This window comes from Cataglyphis hispanica, chromosome 1 (assembly GCF_021464435.1).
Source record: "Cataglyphis hispanica isolate Lineage 1 chromosome 1, ULB_Chis1_1.0, whole genome shotgun sequence".
Taxonomy (NCBI): Eukaryota; Metazoa; Arthropoda; class Insecta; order Hymenoptera; family Formicidae; genus Cataglyphis; species Cataglyphis hispanica.
In genome coordinates, this window is record NC_065954.1 from 5,138,204 (window position 1) to 5,160,848 (window position 22,645).

Below are 22,645 nucleotides of genomic sequence, written 5' to 3' on the forward strand. Positions count from 1 at the left end.
CGAGAACGAGCGTGAAGAGCCGAGAAGAGCCGAACAGAACCGAGTCTCGCGTAACAGCTGTTGCTCCGTACTGACTTTCGTCACGACGAAAACGCCGGTTCAGAATCTAAATAACGATTTGAGCGAATAAATACGTGATACACAGTGTATGTCGAAATGAAACAAGTTGTTTTTACCTTTCTATTGGCTCTGACATTATTTCTCGATGAGGCGACAACGATATTAGATAATACGACAACGTATAGCGATTCCGTATCCGGTAAGTTATAACCTCAATGTTCAGCGAGAATTTCTCAAGTATCTTGTAAACATTCTTCGTGTTATGTATCGGTGACTGCGTTCAATAAATGACGATTAATTAATGGTTTTATAAGATTTGTTGAATTTATATGTCTGTCATACACAATTACTACTCAATGGAATACATCCGTCTTAATCAATATCTTGATTTATTTAACTTGTTACGAAATATGACGTTTAACTGCATATATATATATATATATATATATATATATATATATATATATTCTATATGTTTTGTTTCATATCTAAAACTATATATATCTAGAATATTATTTTTATAGATTATTTGCTCGCGTGACATTATAGATTAGATAGATATAGAAACGTTACAGAGAATTTCTTATAATGATGCATATTTATAATGTAACTATTTTCATTAGAGAGAATTTAAAGATTTAATATATTGTATTACAGATAATGTAGGAATAATAATATCTTTATGGAATCATAATAAGAATAACGCCTTCAAACAACGAATAAATTTAATCCCATTTAGTCATTTAAACATAACTGTGACAGATATTCCACCGGATATTTGGTTTATTATATTACAAATTCATACATTTCAATATAATGCCACGATAGCTTATGACAAAGACCTGCTTGATAAAGTGTCGAGCAGAAGTCTATTTGGATCAAACATTGGTTTGTATTTAAAAACATATAATGTAACAACCCCAATACAGGTATTTTTGAAGCACTATAATTTACACAACCTCGATGCATTACTCACGATTGTCGCATACGATCGGAATGGTAAGTACAAATAATATTAATGAATTTTATATATATATATATATATCTTTCTCTCATATTTTCCTTTTCCGAGTAACATTTAATCGAATTAAATCTGACACGAATTAATTAAAATAATATAAAATTAATGCCTATATTATAAGATAATTGTGTGCAAGGACATATTATCTGCTATTATGTAATAAAGACCGAAAAATTATATATTATAGTAAATTAAATAGCCGTATGTGATGTTGATCGTGCGATAGCACATATAAATCGTAAATCACATCAAGATATGCATTCGATTAATTTGCGAATACATTTCCATTATCAGTCGTGTGTAAATGAGTTGAATAGCTAATCATTTTCAACGGCGAACGTAATGGCAAAATTGGTTGAGTATCGAGAGAATTCACCAACGTCGTTCATTGATCGATTATTGTCCTCCGCAGCACCGATACCAGGTGGATGTAACATGGAATTCGATATTGAGATTGCACCGTATCAAAAGCTGCATACAGAAAATGAAATGATAATAGTCGATACACAGCCAGCTTCGATACTCGCTGGTAACGGCTTGCCGACTCTATGCGAAACAAATCCGGTGCAACACAAAATGTACCGTCTTTATCTGCCTAGGCAAGATTTTACTCCAGACACATACTTCGAAGCGATCGCGAGTATGCTGACCACGCAAGATATTGTACAGAATGGTGATGAGGTATCTCATCTGGAAAGATAAATTTCTGTTCTAAATGATTCGTAGAATTTATATTACATGATCGTCACGTTTATCGTCATTTCCCCAAATTCAATTTATTCTGATTTATATGCATTACGATAACGCAGAGAAAATATTATAATAAAAATTATAGTATAATTTTTGTAATGATGAGTTACACACATATTAACTTATGAGAGAAAAACGATATTTATATTTAATAACATATTTTAAGTATATACGTACATATTATATTTTACAAAAGAGTACTTATTTATTCAAATATTTTGATGCATAAACAAATGCATAATTTACCATTTTTATAGTAATAAAATTTTAATATCGTTATATTCCAGCTTGACAATAAATATTGTAAATGAAAATTTTTCATGTAATTTATACTGTAAAGTTTTTCCAGGTAGAATAGGATCTGCAATATAACGATTAGCCAATAGAGACGAATTAATAAAGATTATTGAATCTTGGCTTTTATTTTCATAGAATATGCTTTATAATTTATAATTAAAAAGAATCAGCGTATGTGTGACTAGAAATATTTCTTATTAGATACCGCCTACTCTCACGAGTCCTATGAGACGTATTTACAGTGCATATACTGGTACAGGATCTGTTTATGCCGCAATTGCCATAAATGGCAATTATTCTTCGGCCTATATCCCGATTTTTACATATGCTTGCAGTCCGTTACTATATCCAGAAACTTGCCAAGTTTTAAGTATGTTTCATTTCACTGAATTTTTCATGATAATAATGAATATAGAATTAGTTGTATTTAAAATGTTATTTCTGTGGTAGATGTATATTTGTCACGATAACAAAATAATTTTTTTTTTTTTATGAATCAATAATATAATAGATGGATTATTTCGGGAACAACAAATTTTCTTTATTTTTCCAAATTTTTTTTCTAGTTTTCTAACGAAGTATTTTTAATTAACATTGTGAGATTATGAGATTATATGTCTTTTTATGTCTATAAATTATTTGTTATTTTATCGTTCTTTTAGATGATACGTTTGCAGAGATGATTTGCGCGTTGGTTTTAATCATAGGTTTTCTCCTAGTTATTATCGGACATAAATATGCTTATATAGATCGTTTAATATCGAGTTGTATGATGGGTGGTATTTTTGGATATACTTTAGCGATAGGCATCAGTGATTACAGCACTACAAGTAATTATACAATTTCTATTCTATTCAAAATTTTAATGAAATGATACATTAAATATATTGACTTATCTCGAAGTGCACGCAGGTTTTCATATCTGTTGTTTTTTGCAGTTAACATTTTAATAGGTTCAATATCTGCCATTCTTGCCGTAACCTTATCGGCATTCTTACGTTCGACTTGCGATTTATGTATATTTTTATGCAATTTACCATTGGGATTTCTATGTACATGCATCACATACCTCTACGCTCCAGGTACATGTTATTTTGAACAGAATCGCGTTTCATAAAATAATTACAAGATTTGTAACATTAAAAGAATAAAGAATATATAATTTATTTTACGTACTCGGTCCTAGGAGATAGTTTTCGTACTTAACTATTTTTTTCCGCGCGAATGAGAGATAATTTATTTTCTAGCCATCGTCTATTAAATTATAAGTCTTGTAACTTCACGAAATACTACTTAGTATGTAGCATACGTGGAAAGCGAAGGCGGGAACCGTAGCTTCTCCACGCCGTGGTGCTCGCGAAGGGCTGTTGCGAATTATAGGAAAATAATGAAAGCCAGGCTTAAAAGCGAAGGGATAGAACGCGCGACCGTGGGTGGGAGCTACCGCCGCTACCCCGAAGTTAGTTCGAGTTTGGCGAAGGGATGAGAGGCGCACAGTCAGTTTCTCCCCGTAGCTTCTATCAATGCTGGCCGCTCATGTGGAAACCTCGCCCGTCGAATCCCCCCCTGCAGAAGCGGTATAGCGCATTCACGTTGCCTCCCACCTTTCTCACCATAACGCCGCGACTACCCTTCGCCACTCTCGCCTAAGCACGAAACACAAAAATGCGTTCATCGCCGCGCGCGGGATTGCACACACGCGCACGTAACATCGGTCTCTCCCCCTACGGTGAGCGAACTCCCACGGCACGGTATAACAAGCTTGGAAGATTCGCATTTACCTAATTGTGTCCCCGTATTTATTCTGCGCTGGGACCTATTTAGATTACACGATGCGTGCATACGCAACTGCATAAACCGACCTATCCCGTCGACAGATGATCGTTGTTTATTTTGAGCCGACCGTTCGGTCGCCGATGTTAAAACGCACGATTATGATGTAACGAAAAGCATCCACTCGTTCGTTAATTAGACCGTTGAAATTTTCGCGCGCGATTTTGGCACAGGTATGACAAGAAAAATGAGTATTGAAATTTTTAATTTGTTATTTTTTTGTAGTATGGATGTTTTATATTCTGGAACATGATTGGTTATTCTGGCCTATGTTCGTAAGCTTAATGCTTACAGTGGCTATACCTTTGACAAAGATGCCTTATATTGCGGAAATAATCACGCGCGTCGTTTTTGGATCTTATTTCGTGATCATCGCCATTGATTATTACATCGGAAGTAATTTGAAATATATTATTCTTACTTTGATCAGGAGAGTCACCATATCTGAGTTTCATTTAGCATTTGTATATCCGCCGTATCAACATGCAGGTATGCTGCTTTCTTATGTATAAAAATAATTCGGTATTGATGATATTTTGTTGAGACTAATTATTTTCAGATGTAATCTTGATAATTACCTGGTTTGTGCTGATAATAGTACAATTTCTTATACAAGGATGCACCAAATTATGTCGAAAAATGTCTGTGGTAGAATCTGCAGGGAACAATACAGAAACAACAGTTTTGATCCCAAAACAAAGGAAAAGATTTTATCATCGATATTATCGAAAGTCAAATAATCGATATAATGTATTATAACAACATATATATCAATATTATTTATATAAATTATAAGATTTAAGTTTCTGAAATTTTGTTCAGATTTATTACTTTCACATTAGATGCCAAAAACAATTATTTGCAATAATTTTGTTCATTCTCGTTAACAGTTGATTTTAAATCATATTTCAGTTAATAATATACAAAGATAAACAGATATAAATCTTGTATAATACAAACCTGTTTTGCATTCATATCATTTTGTGCTAAATATAAAAAAAAAATGTAATATTTGTATTAATTAAAAAGTAAGATTATATGTAACAATGATGTGCAACATTTACATTTCATATGTAAATTGAATTTTTTTATTTATTTTAATTTATTTTTCTTTAGAAACTGTGATATTTATGTTCATTTTAATAAGCAAAATGTATGTTTTTTTACGTAATAGATTTGAAGCATATAATGAACAATTATGAATTGCAAAAGATGAAGTTGTACATCATTGTAAGTACTTTATAATAACATAATATAATATATTATTAAAAAAATATATATACATATATATATACGTGTTTTTAAATATATTTTATAATATATATTTTTTATAATTTTTTTCTAATGTACTATATTAACTATATGTATAAGAGAGAAAGAGAGAGGAGAGTTTATATAATGTTTGTAAAGGACAGAGAATGTATATTAATGTTATGAATAAAGATGTGAGATGATTTGGCATTAAAATGAAATAACATTTATTGAATCGAGATAGTGACACCTAACAGTTTTCTATTTCCTACTACTTACAATCTTAAAGTTAATCACAGCAACAATATTATCTCATTATTCACAACACTTACATAGATTATACTGTCGTAATAATATATTATTCTCATTAATAAATTTGTTAATACTCATACACTGTAGTTGTTATTAGAGTAGTATTATTACAGATAATAAGAAAGTCGCGTAACCACTTCCGCGTAATGTTTGTTGCATAACGATTAAAGCATAATTTCGCTGGAATGCATTTTACATGCATAAAATTGCGGTAACGTTCAGTTCGCAAAAGTTTTATGGAAATTCATAAAGGTAACATAATAAATGAAAGTCACTTTAATCTACTTCTCGCGAAATGCACAGCCTGTTGCAAGTGCAACTCCTGTAAAGAATCTTTTGTAGAGAATCCCTCATAGAAACGTGTATGATACACGACCAGGAGAGATGCGTACTTCACCTCAAAAATATTTTTTATTAATGGTAGTAAACGTCGATGATAGTGTTACAAATATTTCCAGAGTTTATTTTTTTAATTTAATAATTTTATCTCAGTTTAGTAAAAAAAAAAAAAAATGTAGATCGTAAAATAGCACATTCGCATATGACACATCCAAGTTTTGATAGATTTTATTTTTTCTCTTACTGAAAGAAAAATCCGATCAAAGCCTAGTGCAAATATATATATATATATATAACTGGAAATATTAAACACAAAAATGTCGAAATGTATAAAAAGAACGCCAAAATAATATTATACTGCGAATCTTCATCGTTCTGTGGATTCTCTGAACACTGGACACATCATATCTTTTTTATCTCTTTCTTTTTTTATCTTATCTTTTGAAATGATATAAGATACCAACATTTGTACAAACAACAAAATTATAAAATATTTTATAAATTTAACAAAAAGGTTATATCAAAGAAAATTGTACATTGTAATTTAATATTGAAAAAATTATTTCAAATATTTTTTTAAAAGAAATTTATATATAACAAGGAAGTGGCATTGGCAGATTTAAATAAAAATTGTTTTCCGAATTGAAAGTTTATCATTGCGAGATTTAAAAGCGACGGCGCGTCTAGATACACCGAAGATTTTCAACTTTTAGATTTCACGCTGCTTTGTTTTTTTTCATTTTCTTCCAAAAATATAAATTTACTAATATACAGTACACACACCATTTTCCCGTATAGCTCTTCGCGTACAAACGTTACACAAATTTACACGACCTCTACGTGACCGTGTAAGCGACTACGAGAAACGAGCGACGCTTTCCTCTAGGTGGTGTAACTTTACATACTTCACACGTTACTGTTTAACACAATGTATATGTCATCCATGTTTATCTATTGACTGCTGTTTAATCGTAGAATTCGTCACCTACATTTATTACGGTGCGCGCGCGAGCATTGTCGATGAAACGATTGTTAAGCGTTATCGAAAAAAAATTAAATGTTTGCAAATAATCACATTGCAAGAGAAATATTGGAAATGCTGTCCCCTGAAAAAAAGCTTGTCGAGTTCTGGAACGATAAAATTCGAAAATATCGAGTCATTTACTGCTTTCACGCCGTTTTTACACACTTACGAATCAGTGACTAATTATTCAACGCGATCGTGCGGCGCGACTCAATTACTAAAAAACGTGCTACATCGCTGCAACTGGTGATCGAAATGCATCGATTAAATATATCGCTCGTACACACCTGTCGAAATACAATAAGAACGCGCAAGTGATTGGTATCTCTTCTTGCAATTCAAAATTATGCCGTTATCTAGTTTATGCCGCATGATGTAATCGTTAAATTTAATTTAATTACTAAAAAATTAATGCTATAAAAATTTCATCATATAATATAATGATATGTCGTTTGTAAAAAAAAGGCTGTGACTATATAACAGCAACAAATAATACAATTGTTTTATACACGATATAATTAATTCGTAAGATTTCTTTCTGTATCATTCTTTTAAATAATATATGCGTAATATACTACATAAAATGTACTTGAATTTTTGGGAGATTCTTGTTGGTTTATTTGATATACATCTTTATATATTGAGATCCGTTCCAAAACTCGTTCTTGAATAAAAAATTCGTACAATGTGTTTCGCAAAATGATAGGTGAATAAATGTAGGCTCAGATTATTTGATTTTATTAAAGTTCTGCTGCTTCACGGTGTAAGTAACGGAGTCGTCACTTCGGTGAGGAAAAACATTGAATACACGGATAAGATGTTGCATAATCTATAAGATGGGTACGTTTGAACGTAATTGGAATTTGTATGTCTTACGTACGTGTATATACAGCGATAATTATTTCTAATTTACAGTACTGGTCTAAAGAGAGTAACAAATGCTATCTTACAGTCATCTTTATACAGCATAATCGAAAGAATGTGCTTCGATCGTGTGCGCGGCGACCTTTAACGAGTTTGATGCCGATGAAATTTCTCGTTACTGCGAGCACCAATATTCGCGATTCGCTTGGATGGACGAATCCGCCTCTCTTCGGTCCGTTACTTCAGCGATACATTTACATTAATAACAATAAATACCGACGTGAACGTCCATGCTACTTGCCTCCTTCGGGCGTTACTTTGACACTTATGAAATCTCTCTATAGTTACGTCGGTTTATTTTATGACTTCATACGTCACTGTGCTTTCATTATGGTAATAACGATGATATAAGCTATTGGATTGGATTGTCTTAATCTAGAATTCTGTATTTTGGATCGGGATAAACATTTTTATGGAGAGACATGTATTATAAATGAGGAGTTTAAATCGAACATTTCAATCTGCTGTAGTTGCTCGTAAATCTGTCAAATAGTTTACGCGAGGTTTAGAAAAATGCTATTCGTGTTGCTACGTCAAGGAGATCGGAAACTTTAATATTGCTATTCTCCTATTCTGCACACTGATCTCGAGAGATAAAAGAGAGGGTTTCACTATATTTATAATATAATTCAAAACGCGCATATGGCGACTTATACATTTGCGTATCCAGTTGCATTTGCAAAACGCGACGAATCTCAACGTGAAGAACCAACCGTATATAATAATAATATTTTTATTAAGTGCAATAAATAAATAAATTATAAAATTTAAAAAAGAGTTTAGTTCTCTTTGAAAAAAAATATAAATAAAATATATAAAATATATAAAAATAAATATATATACACAAGTGCTATTGTTTCCTGGATATATCTTTCTGGCATCTTCCATCGGTCGTCGATCGATATATACCGTTCACAAATGGACGTAGATAGGGGCTACAACATTCTCTCGAGAGTGGTGTCTTCCGACGCCATATCTGCCGGCAGACACGATGGCCGGCCTCGCCGAAAAAAGCTACCCTCCAGGCAGGCTATCAACCCTCGCAACCGTTCCCTCCCGCAACGTAATCAGCCTCATCGGGAAACTACCACCCTAAACTCTCGCGAGAATATATTTCGGCGGGAGCCCGCCTACGTGTCTGCGGCTCCCTTTCAATTTCCACGCGGTTCGCGGCCGCCCTTACACGAAGGAAAATATTTGCCGGAAACCGATACAACATGCGGCAAACAATATGCGCTTGGTGGTATCCAATAAATCCGGTAATAAAGTTCGCCGATGCCGAAAAACGAGAACGGCTGTAAATTTAATGAACGCTCTTGACATCGATCGAGCTGCCGGAAACGAAAAAGAGAATTTGTCCCCGTTAAAATAAAAATAAAAAAAAAAAAATGATTTTCTCATTATTATGAGATACTTGTTAAAGAAATTCTTTCGTTATTGGTGATTCTTCACGCGAGAAAGTCCTTGACGTAATAAAGATGGTAACATAACGTAAATCACACATACTATCGTGAATAGGTAAGTACCCTGCGTGACCCGGGTCATGCGTATATATCTACGAAATCTAGATCAGACACGAAGTGGAAGAATGGGTAAAAGTCGATTGATTTCAGCTCGAATTATAAAATTTATTGTGCTCCCTAAAATTTCGCTCTGTAATCGAATCGTTAGTAAAAAATCTTTTCGTTCGATTTCAAAGAGAAGTTAATTGTAATGAGCTGCTGCTTCTTTTATGCAAAAATCTCGCGATGATATATTCCATTACGATCATCAATGCGGGCGTTGGCAAACTTACAAATTATTCAAGAGGAAAGGAGATCTATTCTATCTTCTAATCTAATGGAATAGTTTCATAGATAGGTATTGCCTTTCAAAAAATTGACGGTCGTAAACATTCGAGGACGCGAGTTATTAATCTCATTTGCGAGGAGATTACGCGATTAATAATATCATTTTTCACGAACAATTAAATGTCGTCCGAACACAATCGGAACATGCTATAAAGTAATTGCCACATTATTTATTAAACATGCACGTGATAATGTTCCTGATAAAATTGTTTTTGCCAGATTATTTAAAAGAATTTGTTAATAAATAAATAACCGCGAGAATGAACAAACGAAATTTTTAACTTACAAGATAACGGAGAGAAATGTCAGTTGCATCATCATTCGAGATTAAGTTTATTCCACGCACAACCGACACTAACTACGCGTCTTCGATGCGATCGATGTCACGCTGTCAAGCGCGAACTGTCAAGCGAGCCCTCTTTCTCTTCGTAACGTCTCTCTCTCTCTCCATTAGTCTAATTGTAGCCTCGGCGACGGCGATGATCGCCGTCGGTAACCAAGCGCAAAGAGGACACCTTATTAAGGATCACTGCGCGACCGAGCACGTCACGAGAAATGTCAGTCGTTTCACTCACTGGTGTCGGAATTGTGCACGGGAGTGGTCGCCGGTGTGCTAGGGGCCTGATGCTGCGTCGACTGCGTCGGTATCCCGAGGGAGGCGAGGAGCGGTCGGGACACTGCGCCCGGGGTGACGCTCGGCGGCGGCGGCGGGCTCTCCTGGCCTACGAGCAAACTCGCGGGCGGGAACCCGAAGAGCTGGGATCACTGGAGCCTCGGCCAATAGTTGCCCGTCAGGTCCGGAGTCTGCGAAGGTATCTGCACCGGCACCGAGACACCCGCCGATATCACACCTGAAACAATTCCAAATCGTCGGAGGATTGAGCGCGCGTTGCGACAGAACGGGGACCGTCGAGGCTTTGAGAAATGGAACGATGAGATAAGAAGTATCTTTGATCTTGTGGGTGAAACGTATCAAAAACAGATGACAAGATAGAGCTTTGTATACAGCGTGCAAAAATTTAATTTTGTTATGGTATTAAATATTATCCGCATATTTTATCTATCTAATGATTTAATTCATTTCTTCTTTATAAAACATTACTAGTTTGATCATCATTCTAATTAAGGAAATTGATACAATTTCCGCGACTCGCAACTGACGCGAGTAGAACGCGTCGTTAATCGCGTGAAACGCAGTGGAGACTAATTTGCTAAAAACGACCGGGTACATATTTACGGAAGACGACGCGAAACGCACTCGCAAGTATCGCCCGTAGCGACGGTTGCATAAATAGGATTCGGATATGATAGCGCACGGCGGCTTCGTACACTTCTGCAATTTGAATTAAACACCTTAACGAGCTGCGTCTAATCCAATATAAACTTCCGCGAAAACATTTACACTCTATGCAACCTCGCGTCGTAACTTCATTCCTCGCGTAGGCTATAATTATGGCATAAATGCAAAACAGGCAATTTGGCGAGCCTTACAACGAGGAAGCATGCATTGCGTGCCATGATTACACGTTAACCGCGTAATCTACCTTATTTGATATTAACATGTCGTGAATATCGATACGCGAACTAATAGCGATACACTCTAGAATAGGAAAGATGTAATCTTGTTATCTATAATATTTATATTCACTTTTGAAATTTAATCCCCAACATCAGATATATGTATATAACATCGAACCACGTTTAATTCAGAAGTCTCGAAATAACTTCTACTTGATCGCGCGATTAAATTCTCAGATACCTCGCAGATATTCTATTGCATCTGTTAGTAATCTCCAGAATTTCATCTTCAGCTTCATATCCGACGAATGCTGTCACTTTGATGGTGGAAAGGATTAATCGAATATCCGTGACTCTCGTTCACCGTCCGTGTCCGCCAGCTGCGAGACAACTCGCGCGATTACGCTCGTTTCCGCGGTCGGACCCCCGCTAAACTCCGGCAGACGGCTACTTAGCTATGAAAACGGCGCCGTTAGAGTCATCGGGACACCGAGCGGCGCTAACGAGCGCGGTGAAAGTTCTTACGGCGCTCGTGCACGTAAAGCGATTATGATGAATAACCCGCGGCTCGTTCCGCACGTAAGGAGCGAGAACGTGCGGCGGTAGAGAGGAATAGTGAGAAAAGGTTGGGAGGGAGAGGGGGGAGAGGGGAGGGGGGGGAGAGGGGTGAAAGAGCGGAAAAGAAGAAAGGCGGCGAGAGAAGAGTGCGCGGAACGGCGAGAGGGACAGCGGGGGTGGGACATACTGCGCGCGTGTTTCGCAGTATTCCACCATTCCGGCTTGCGCTCCGCTCCGTTCCTGTAGGTACGCCGCGCACCCCGTATTTCCTCCCCTTTGGGTTCGCACGTTATTGAGCGCTCGCCCAGCCGAGGCGAGACCCAACCCATCCACATCCTCTGTTCACCCCTGTATATCCTCAGGAGGGAGAGGAAGCAGGAGAGAGAGAGAGAGAGAGAGAGAGAGAAACGGAGAAAGAGACGAAAGGGAGCCTGGAGGGTGATGAGAGGGACGGATAGATGGATAGACACGAAAGAGTGAGCGCAGCCCTCGAGGGTGAAAGGGTGAAGAAGACGAAAGGGATGAGAGAAAGGGAGAGAACGAGGCGGCGCAGGCTGCGAGAGGAGGCGCGACCCTCCGTGGTTTTTGCTAAACGAGAGAAGCGAGGGGATGAAATGCGGAGATAGACGAAGAAAAGAGATAATAGGGAGAGAAAGAAGGAGAGTCGGGAGAGAAAAGAAAGAGCTGAGCGGAGGAGCCAAGCGTACGTAAAAAGGAGGGTGGGTAGCAGAGTTGAGAAAATGGAAAATTCACCAGCTACGTTCGGCGGGGTTGGAAAACCGCCGAACATCCCATTCTTCGATTCAGCCCAGCGGCGCCATGCGAGATTTGTTTTAAAATCCTTTTACAATTCCGTGGGCGAGCGTGGCCGCGACCACGCCGTTGCCCGCTCGCTTTTTCATCCTTCTCTTACATCCTCTTTCTCTTTCTCTCTCTTTCTCTTTCTCTCTCTCTCTCTCTCTCTCTTTCTGTTTGCAAGACTATGTAGATTGCGTGCAAAGAGGTGCCTCCAGGTAATTCTCGACGCTTTATTTCGCGCTTTCAGCTGACTAGAACACGGGAAAGAAACAGCGGCTGTGCCAAGCGAAAATTGGAAACGAAAACCTCTATTGGTTTTCGGCGTGGATTCGTTCGTGTTGTTATTGCTTTCTCCTTTTTATATTGTATCGTGTTCTCTCGCGAACGTTCTCTTCTCCAACATGGAAAATTTTCAAATAATCTAATATAAATATAACCGAAAGTATAATTTAAGCAATTGGAAAGCTAAAAAGAACTTTAACTGCAAATATTCATTTAATCCATATATAAAAAGGCTGTAGTATTTTTATTAAATTATATAATGTAAGATTTTAAGCAAATTAAAATAATTGTGACAAAACGAATAAAAGATAGCCAATGAAATTAAATTTGTTGAATAAAAGAAAATTTTGTTAAGAGATAAATATATTCTTCTAAGATTCAATGGAGAATATTGTTTTGTTAGATAAAAATATTCTTTAATAATAATTTTGTGTGGCTCGTCGATATGTCAACATGTTTTAGAACATCCTATACATCTGTTAGCTAGACGTTAACTGCTCCTTGTCACAAACAATCACAAACAATATTATATTATTCCAAGTAACCTTGAAAGCAAGGAACTAAAGAAATTAGTCGAGAACTCACCGGTCGCGGTCGAGGTCGTTGGTTGATAAGGTGCTCCACCTGGTCCGGTAGGTTGTCCCCCCGGTGTCGCGGGGGTGCCGCCGTGAGACGTCGGGATACCACGATGGGGTTGCGAATGCGCGGCCGCGGCCGCACTATGCGCGTGAGAATAGGACTGCGTAAGCGAGTGAAGAGGCTCGTGAAACACGTACGCCGGGTAGCCTTCGGCGCGTTGCTGAAGACAGCTTCCACCCATTGATCCGCCCAGGCTGCTTGACATGGAGCTACGGATAAGAAAGGAAAAGGATGGATAATGGCATACAGTAATCATGAGTTACTTAAATGATTTAACATTTCCAGAAAGAAACTTTTTTCTTTTGTGAAAAAGATTGAACGAAATTTGAATTTTTATAAAACAATAAATCCGTCATTGATCAAGTTATCGAACGTGTCCGATATTTATTCTTGCATATAATTTTTGTATTTGTGAAACAAATGCTTTATCGAAATTCTCCTACCTATACGTGTCGGGCATAGTGGCGATTGGTTGCGGTATCGACGAGTACATGGCGTTGAATCCGGCGTTTAAGGGCAATCGTGGTGTTGCGGGGGTGGCCGCGGGAGGTGCGGCGCCGCTGCTACCTCCGCCGCTACCGCCAGCCACCACCTGATCGACGGCCGCTCTCCTCTGGTTCCGCAATTTCTCCTCTCGACGCCACTTTGCCCTGCGATTACTGAACCACACCTGCAACCGACACAATGACGTTGCCTTTGTCACGATAAGTGTGCAGCCGCACACTCGGCGCCGCCGACACGTTATTTCGCATCATCCGCACTCGTTCGCGCTCGTTCACGCTTCACGATTCTCTTCTGCTTCCTCCCCGGAGAGAACATCCTCTCTCAACCATCCGTCTCTCGCTCTCTCCTATATTTTTTGATCTGCGAATCTCTCGCGGACTTTTTGAGGTAGTGCGAAATTTAGCATCTATTTCTTTCCGCATTTAGTGCAACACAACCGCGCTAGTTTTTACGTGATGCTTCTGCAACTTATTAATTTGCGAAAGGGCAATTGTCAGACAGGAAATTGATTTATTCTTGCTTGTTTGATCCCTTTACATTTAGCACCGTTCTCACTCTAGTCTATCACGAACATTTTTTCTACGTGTTTTGTTATCTGTCACCCCTTCGCTGTCGCACACTTACACGTATCCCTTTTCACAAGCGCCTGATTGTACACAAACCGCATCAAATCCGGTATTCGAGAAAAAGTAATACTATAGATACATGGTTTTAATCGCGTGAGTCTCAGACTAATCGTATCGATTAGAAAAAAAGTCCTTGATTATTTCTATCTCCAATGCTATTAGATGTTTAAAACGTCGATTAACTTTAACCTTTATGTCCCATCGACTTGTCTCTTTGCAGCATTATAATTAGAAGAAGGTAAAGAGCACGCGCGTTAGAAAATTATATAAATGCGTTTGTGTCAAAATAGTAAAAATAGTAAAGAGTTAATGATGCCATCAATAATTAACTCTTTATTATGGTTTCTTAAATGATACGACACAAGCTCATAAAATAAATCGAGACTTAAGTTCCTTGCAACGCCTGCACGGATTTTCTGATTTTTTGTGATTCTCTTCAGCGATAAGAGGATTTGTCCCCTTCGATATATAGGTTTTCCCTCGTCGGCGCTTAGAACAATCCATGAACCGTGCATTTGGCTTTTTCGTAAGACCTTTTTTTCTACATGTACACTGCAGCAGTCGCGTATTCAATTGCATCAATTTCATGGATAGACAGTTAATTCGTTATGCTTTTAAATTGTTTTCATGTGCAACGAAATTATTTTAATATCATTATCTATGATTATACTTTTCTTTTTTATCGCAAATATTATAGTCGCAATTTTTTTATACAATAATTTGTATTGCATTTAATTGGCGAATACCGTATAACTTTCATACAATCAAACGAATTGATCGTCAATCGAAGAAGAGAGAGAGAGAGAAACCCGCGATTCTAATAAATTATATTTAATACAAGTGAGACAAGTTTTCGAAAGAGAAATTTACATGTTTTTGCATGCTACCGTGCACGGCTAAAAATAAAGGACAAAGCAATAACGGCAATTTCCATTCTTGTCGATTTTGGTGTAACGAATTACCGCGTGTGCGATACGGAAAAAAGAGGGGGATGTTTTTCGCAACGGAAAGAAATGCCATCAACGTAGAAATACAAGCCTTCCGCAATCTCACGTATAACACCGCGCGTTACGAGCATGACGAGGGTCCTCGATTGAATCAAAAAATAAATTTCATCCTCCTGTCCTCCCGTTGGCGCAGCAAATCGTGTTCGACCATCCCACCGTCAAATATCTGCTATTCGCCCGCAGCGGGTTCCTTCCGTCCAATACCATCGTCCCTCGTAAACTCATCCTCCCTCATTCCGAAAACTCGTCCGAATCGATCCGTGCGAAAGTCTGTGATCCGAACATGCTCGGTGTTACTCAAAGAACGGTCTCTCCTCCGAGCATCGTCAAATGGCCGAAATGTAGCGGAGACCGGTTCTCGACGCCGGTTTCCGACCTGGAACCCTCTGACCTTGAGCATATTCGCGATGCGCAACGGGGAATGCGAGAAATTCGTTTGTTTGCATGTCTCCTGTTTTAAGAAATTAATGGAGCATATGACACTATCACGTCCGCTCCGCGAAATACCTCATTTCGATCTAAGGAAAGGATAGAAATGAATAGAAAACAAAATTTTTTTTTCCAAAAGAAAATGGACTCGCGGCAATTTTTATACGGCAGATCCCGCAACATCTAATGTCCTAATGACTTTAGGCTTTATATTTCGTGCTTGTTTTTACTTAACGCCCTCGAAAGCATATACATCGAAGAAAAATCCGGCTTAATCCTCGTGTAGCGTATCGGCCATCGCGCTCGCACAAGTCATCCTCGACGGAACGTCGAGGACGATAATCGGCCGGCGACGGACGTGCCAGCAGCACGACGTAGCCGTGGTCGGGTTATATAGGTGGAAAACCGAGGGCCAATCGGAGGGCGACCTCCCTCGGGACCCGACGTTGCCATGGTTGCGTCCGAGAACCCTCTTAGGCCTTCCGCGCGATCCCTCGCGGCTCGGGCGGGTTGCGTTTACATGCCGCGCCATGCCGCATCAAGCCGCGACGCGCGTTACGTTTTGTCTTCCATCAGAGTGCCGGCATTTCACTCTTCGTCTTTCACATGCCATTCGGAGGATCGTCCGCAACGATCGGTCTAACTCGACGATCTTCGCGATTCTCCTCTTTTTACCCTCTTTGCTTGTCTATCTTTTTCTATTCTCCCTCTTTCGATTCCCCCTCGGTTTCACTCGGTCTTCCTCTCTATTTGTCTCTCTTTCTTTCTCCCTCTTTTCCTCATCGAACTTCTCCTTTTCCCTCTCGCGCCGGAACTCCCGGTTTCCTGCACTTAGCAAGATCAATACCAGCCAACGAGGCTTGAAAACATGCGTCAACATGGTCTTGCACTGTTTGTACGTCCACATAACGCTCAGCGCGCCCGGTTACTACCACCACACCAAACCCCGCCGGCCACTTCGCCAACCCTCCCGTCTCTTCATCGCGACGGTCCAGGTGAGAGGCGGGTGAGAGGAGAGTGAGCGCGGTCAAACAATATTCGATAAGGCTACGTATATATTAACAGCTCAAAATGTTGATATTATAATTGTAATTATAATATATGATATTTTGTATCTCCCTTATGATTAAAAAGTAAAAGGGATATTATCAAAATGGGAATTGTTAAATAGCAGAAAGTGTCAACAAATACTGTGCAAATGTTTACATACGTAATATTCAATTAATGACATTGAAAATAACGATATTTCGATATTTCTAATAATTGTTTAGAATAGATTACTGTATGATAGACGAGAATGTACAATAATTTTAACCAACAGAATTGTGATGCAGTTGTCAAGTTATTTATAATGAAATGCAGCGAACAACGTAACAGATTATATAATAGAATTGATAATGTAACTAGTTGACTTGAACAATTAAAACTCGACAAGCATTTTAAAAAATATAACAAATATTATAAAGACATTTTAAAGCGTCTTAAGATTTCAAATATGCAAATGTATTTTTAGAAATATCTTAAATTCTTGTTTAGTTCTGTATTTATATCACAGGAAATTGAAATATGTCAGTCGCAGTTTTTTTGTCATGTCATATGAATGTGCGTCGTGATGAATGAAGAAAAGCGATGAAAAATTTGCGGGAAAGATACAAACGCGGAATCATTGCGGTATCACCGCTTCCTTTAAATGCGAACTGAAGTTTCACGAGTTTTCCTGATCTTATAACTTAAATGAACGTGATTCTGATCTATTAAGACTTTGTCTCTCTCATTCTTCGTGATTCTTGACTTTATCAATGCAATCAAAGATTCTTCGAATTTGTCGAACTTTCCAATTTCTTCAGAACATTTTGACCGACATTTAACTATCTTCTTACGATATTCCATTCAATAGAGCATTTAGCTTTGTATTTCATTTTTTTATTGTTTATGAAATTATAATATATCGAAAAATTTTAGATATTTTTAGAATCGCATGTAGAGAGAATAGAACGTAACATAACGACATACTTATCATTGTCATTAATAATTAATTGATGCATTTTTTAAGAAATATATACGCGCCGTTCTAACATCTTCCTGAAGCAATTCTAATAAATAGATAAATCGCGTGAATATCTAATAATCGATGGGAAAAATAGAGCGCATGAATTCCCTATAAGAATTCATAAATGATGGCAAAGTAGCGAGCGAAAGAGGTGACGAAATCCCATTGGGAGTCTCACAAGCAGCTCCAAGCTTACCGTCGGAGGTATTTAATGTTCTTCACGTACAACCACGTGGTCACACGTTAAAAGCATTTAATGAAAGGGCGTCGTCGCACTTACGCCGGTCGACCCTCCCGGCAGGAACGGACAGAATAAGAAGAGAGAAAGACGCACCCGCGGGGAAAAGCGAGGAGGAGAGGAGAGAGAGAGAGAGGAGAGAGAGAGAGAGAGAGAGAGAGAGAGAAGATGTGAAGGGGTTGCAGAGAGGGGGACAGTTGGGTGGAGCGAGTGTCGGTGGAGGAAGCGCATACACGCCGCATTCGCACATTCACACTCACCTGGATACGTGCCTCAGGTAATCCGATCTTCTCGGCGAGACGCTCCCGTGCAAACACGTCCGGGTAATGTGTCCGCTCGAATTCTGAAATGAAACCAGTTTGCAACAAGTGCTCGTTATTTAGCCGCATCGTCGGCATTAATTATCGCGATACACGAAGCTTGCCGGCCATCACGCATTTTCTCTCAACCGATGAATACCAGAGAACGTACTGAGAAGACTACAATCTTGACATCGAGATATCAATTTTGCGTTGCGAACCAATATATAATAAAGTTATAGTTTGAAGCTTGAGTATAGAGATTATAGACTCAGAAGAAATTACTTACAATCATTACGTTTAATTAAATTTTAAGAAAACAACGATCAAACGGAACAAAGAATTCGCAAAGAAACACATGATTTATGGGAAATCGTATACAAAGACAGGAACAGATTGTCAAGATTGATAACATTCTGATTGGATTTTGTACTAACCTTTCTCGAGGCTGTCTATCTGCTCGTTAGAGAAGGAAGTTCGGTTGCGCTGCAATTTCCTTTTCAGCCTCAGCCGCACCTGCGAGTCCTCATCTCCGGAGGAATTGTGCTCCGAATTACCGTCCGAAGTTGTCTCCTGCTGATGCGACAATAAAGAACCGGTATCTGGAACAAGGATTAATTGCTTCTATTTTAATCTATTGTTTCATTAATCTTAAATATGTTTTGTTTATTTCACAAAAAAAAATTATTGCGTATAATTATTAATCGCATTCACAGATGATCGAAAAGTCTTTGACATTTTTCTTCATCCTCATTATAAGAAACATTGCGATTTAATTAAGAAGTTCCATTATTCAGTCGATCATCGGCCGATCTTGTAACACGATCCGCCGTTCTTGAGATTCCTAGATACCGCCGCGCGTCCAGGCGTATGCGACCGGTCTTCGAGGTCGTGTTGTTGCGTCGGATCGTACGCGCGCGAGAGTAGCCCCTCGTCAAGCCCTGTGGACCGCGATTACTTTCCGCCTCCGCGCATCGCACCCTCGTCTCTTTCCATTCCTCCCGATCCTATCCTTCCCGGCGTCTCTCCGTACCTCTGCTCTGTCCGTATTCGTCCCTCCGTATCGCACGATGGAGAGATGTACATATATACGTACGCCCTTACGCTCGCGTACATAGGTATGTACATATATATATATATATATATATATATATATATGTATGTATACATACTGTTCGCTCGTCAGCTGCTCGCTTTCTCGTTCGCTCATCTCAACCCCCGCGCAACCCCCAATTGGACTCGACCCGACGAAACCCCCTCAACTAGAAATACCGGCACCCCAAACACGCCTCTATCTGTCTTTCTCTTTCTCTCCTCCCCCTTTTCTCTCTCCCTTTCATTCTTCCTGCCTGCCTCATCACCCTAACCGTCTGCCCCCGTTCGCCTTCTTCCCGCGGAACTCACCCACCTCCTCGCGAATATCTCTGCGCGTAACGACTAGACCGGGAACGATCCTCGGCGGTCCGCTGCAGACGGATCGTTGGCTTTAATTTTCTAGGTGACGACGCACACTCGATGAAGAAAGAGAGGAGATTAGCCGATGCTCACTACGATCTGATCGCTTAATGCACCCGCTTCGGCCAACGTGGCAGCGATCGACTGTTCGATGCATTCCTGTGCATTCGAGTGTGCTTTCAACGGCACTTAACGAACGTATAACGTCAAGTATGAACTATTATTTACAAGTAGCAGTGTTGTTCGAGGCGTTTCATAAATATAAATTTTATATTTATGTACTTTTGTCTCGTTTTCTTATTTGCATTATTTCTAATATTATAATTAATAAATCCAACCATAAATCCAATCATCTGATTAATCTACAAAGATAAAGTTTGATACTATTCTAATTTAAATTTATTTATTAATATTTGAAGAAAATCTTATATTTTGAAATGATTTTAGAAACACTTTCGAGTGCGCGGAAAATACATTCGCAATGAAAGCACTTTTCTACTTGTCACTTTACCGCAGTTCACGTAATCTGTCTATTGAGAGCGACCGGCATCTGGATTTGTCACTCGTGGACTGATTCTGGCTATAAGAACCGAGCCGCAGACCCGATTTCAGTGATCCTATTAGACTTATAGCGTTGTATGGCGCATCCTTTTTCCCTACTCGACTACGTGTATTGTACCAAGTGTCAAGGACTTAGAGTCCTTCGAATAAGATAATGCGCGAGAAAGGATATAATATTACAGTTTGAAGATATCTCTAAAATTGAGATCGTATATTTTAAAAGCAAATATTTTCAAAAATATGTTTAAATAAATTAATGAATGCGTGATTGCGTAAATGTTAAGATAATAGCTAGAAGGAACACGTTGACAATCAATCTTAGTATTTTTACATTTTATTACGATAGATGCAAAGTAAATGAGAACTTACCGCTTCGCTTCAGCAAAGAATCATCGCGGCCGTGAAGTTGACTACCGGGCAAGAGAGTCTGGCCAGATCCAGGAGTTGCCGCTGTTGGAATTCCCGTGGCCAAGGGATGATGGGAAGGTGTCGCCGAATACCACGCTGGCGGCCAACCTGCTGCCTGTCCGTTAAACATTCTCAGCTTATCGTAGACGCTCTCCGCACCCTGATGCGCTTGCACCGCGGCCGCCTGTTGCTCCTTCTGCGAAGCCAGGTTCCTGAGTACCCTGTTAATGGATGACACCTGCGAAGAAAAAGAAATTTCCGGTGAGAATCAATTATCCGTATCATTTATTAATTTAATCCTAAATTAGAAAAAAACTGCAAAATATCTATGATATTTTTCATTGAATTAGTCTTATACTGAAACTTTTTTATAAAAATTATAAATAAATTTAAAAGTATCATAAATTTGTTTTTAATATTCTTAAAATAATAAAAGCAAATTATTATTGCAAAATAATATTTATTTTAATTTAAATTTTATATAGGTAATAACATAGGTAATTTTACATAAATTTTACAAAGTTAAAAAAAATGTAGTTTTAATGTGTATATAGATAATATAATTTTTAATATTAAATGTATAGATGCTTCTCTTTAAATAATCTTTGTGTAACTGAAATCATTAATACTTTTTAATTTTTAATTATTTAATTCTAAAACTATGTAATTGTGAAACAATGAAAGATTATATTTTTTCTATCTTTTTAATTAAAAAAAAAAGAATATCTTTTAGAGAGAAAAAATTACGCTTTTTTGACACTAATGACTGGCAATATATTCCTATGCACAAGATACCTCCGTCATTCACTTGCGACGGATCAAGGAAAAGAGAGTTATAGAAGCAAAACGGGCCGGGACGCGGCTCTTTGTAAACTCTCGCGACCGCAGCCACTCGTCGTCACACGAGAATCATTTCCGTCGTCGTATCTGTGCACTGATTGTCCGCCCCCTCGCCGTCTCTCACACGGGATCCTTCTTCCTCTTTTTCGTCCTCCCGCAGTCGGGGGATACGAATGGGAGCGGGGATCGTATCCAGATGAAAGGACACCGCCATCCAATTATTATTACATAAAACGGTCTCCACGGCTCTTTGTCCCCTTCCAGTCCAAGCACGGTTGTCGTCGTCATCGTCTTCATCTTGCGTCCGCGACCGAGCCACTGGCTAACTCCAAAGTTATAACGAGCCCGCGCGTATAACATGGGGATCCAAGCATCGCACTCTCGACTTGCACATAATGGTCCTCGGCGCGCTCCATACGCACACCAAATCCGTTCTCCACACATACCCTTCTGCATTGAGCTTGGTGCACCAGATATACATACACAGCCGTTAATGCAATGGACGTCGGATATCGAGCGAAGCTTCTTAATTACGGAGTCGACCGAGAACTTCGACAAGAGCGGCATGAGTGCGCGCAAAGCCGATCCTTCTCGCATAGTTTGACTTAAAACCGACGGAATAATGGCCGGGTGACGCCGAGAGAATGTCGTTAAAACAGTAGACGATACGGCCTTCTATTAAAGACGAGGTACCCTGACTTTGCAGAATTCGATGGTTTGATTATTCCCGGTTATTGCATACATTTTTGATTATTGGATTCGTTATCATAGA

At 38.6% G+C, this 22,645-nt stretch overlaps 2 protein-coding genes across 4 annotated transcripts in view; one reads left to right on the top strand and one right to left on the bottom strand.

Moving 5' to 3' along the window:
- LOC126850394 (transmembrane 7 superfamily member 3-like) lies at positions 1-5,275 on the top strand. Its single transcript, XM_050593325.1, has 8 exons — positions 1-259; positions 718-1,059; positions 1,494-1,762; positions 2,330-2,498; positions 2,791-2,958; positions 3,067-3,210; positions 4,187-4,450; positions 4,521-5,275. Exons 1-8 carry the CDS (start codon positions 157-159, stop codon positions 4,718-4,720), a joined length of 1,659 nt encoding a protein of 552 aa, XP_050449282.1. The 5' UTR covers positions 1-156; the 3' UTR covers positions 4,721-5,275.
- Positions 5,276-5,415: 140 nt separating this feature from the next.
- Positions 5,416-22,645, bottom strand: part of LOC126850376 (paired box protein Pax-6-like) — a 33,000-nt gene continuing 15,770 nt past the window's right edge. For 2 of the 3 annotated variants that reach the window (XM_050593310.1, XM_050593298.1), the window contains 6 exons: positions 20,995-21,271; positions 19,047-19,211; positions 18,571-18,653; positions 13,900-14,126; positions 13,403-13,665; positions 5,416-10,512 (listed from right to left, as the gene is read on the bottom strand). In XM_050593310.1, coding sequence (XP_050449267.1) covers positions 10,424-10,512; positions 13,403-13,665; positions 13,900-14,126; positions 18,571-18,653; positions 19,047-19,211; positions 20,995-21,271 — 1,104 coding nt within the window. In that variant the 3' untranslated portion in view covers positions 5,416-10,423. The remainder of the gene's footprint in view (positions 10,513-13,402; positions 13,666-13,899; positions 14,127-18,570; positions 18,654-19,046; positions 19,212-20,994; positions 21,272-22,645) is intronic. The other variant, XM_050593301.1, reaches the window with a different exon arrangement.

Bases quoted from the DNA above. Each gene is read 5' to 3' on its own strand.
- LOC126850394 (XM_050593325.1), top strand. From the start codon at position 157: ATGAAACAAGTTGTTTTTACCTTTCTATTGGCTCTGACATTATTTCTC. The intron at 1,060-1,493 runs GTAAGTACAAAT...TGTCCTCCGCAG, and splicing joins TGTCGCATACGATCGGAATG to CACCGATACCAGGTGGATGT. The intron at 1,763-2,329 runs GTATCTCATCTG...ATTTCTTATTAG, and splicing joins TTGTACAGAATGGTGATGAG to ATACCGCCTACTCTCACGAG.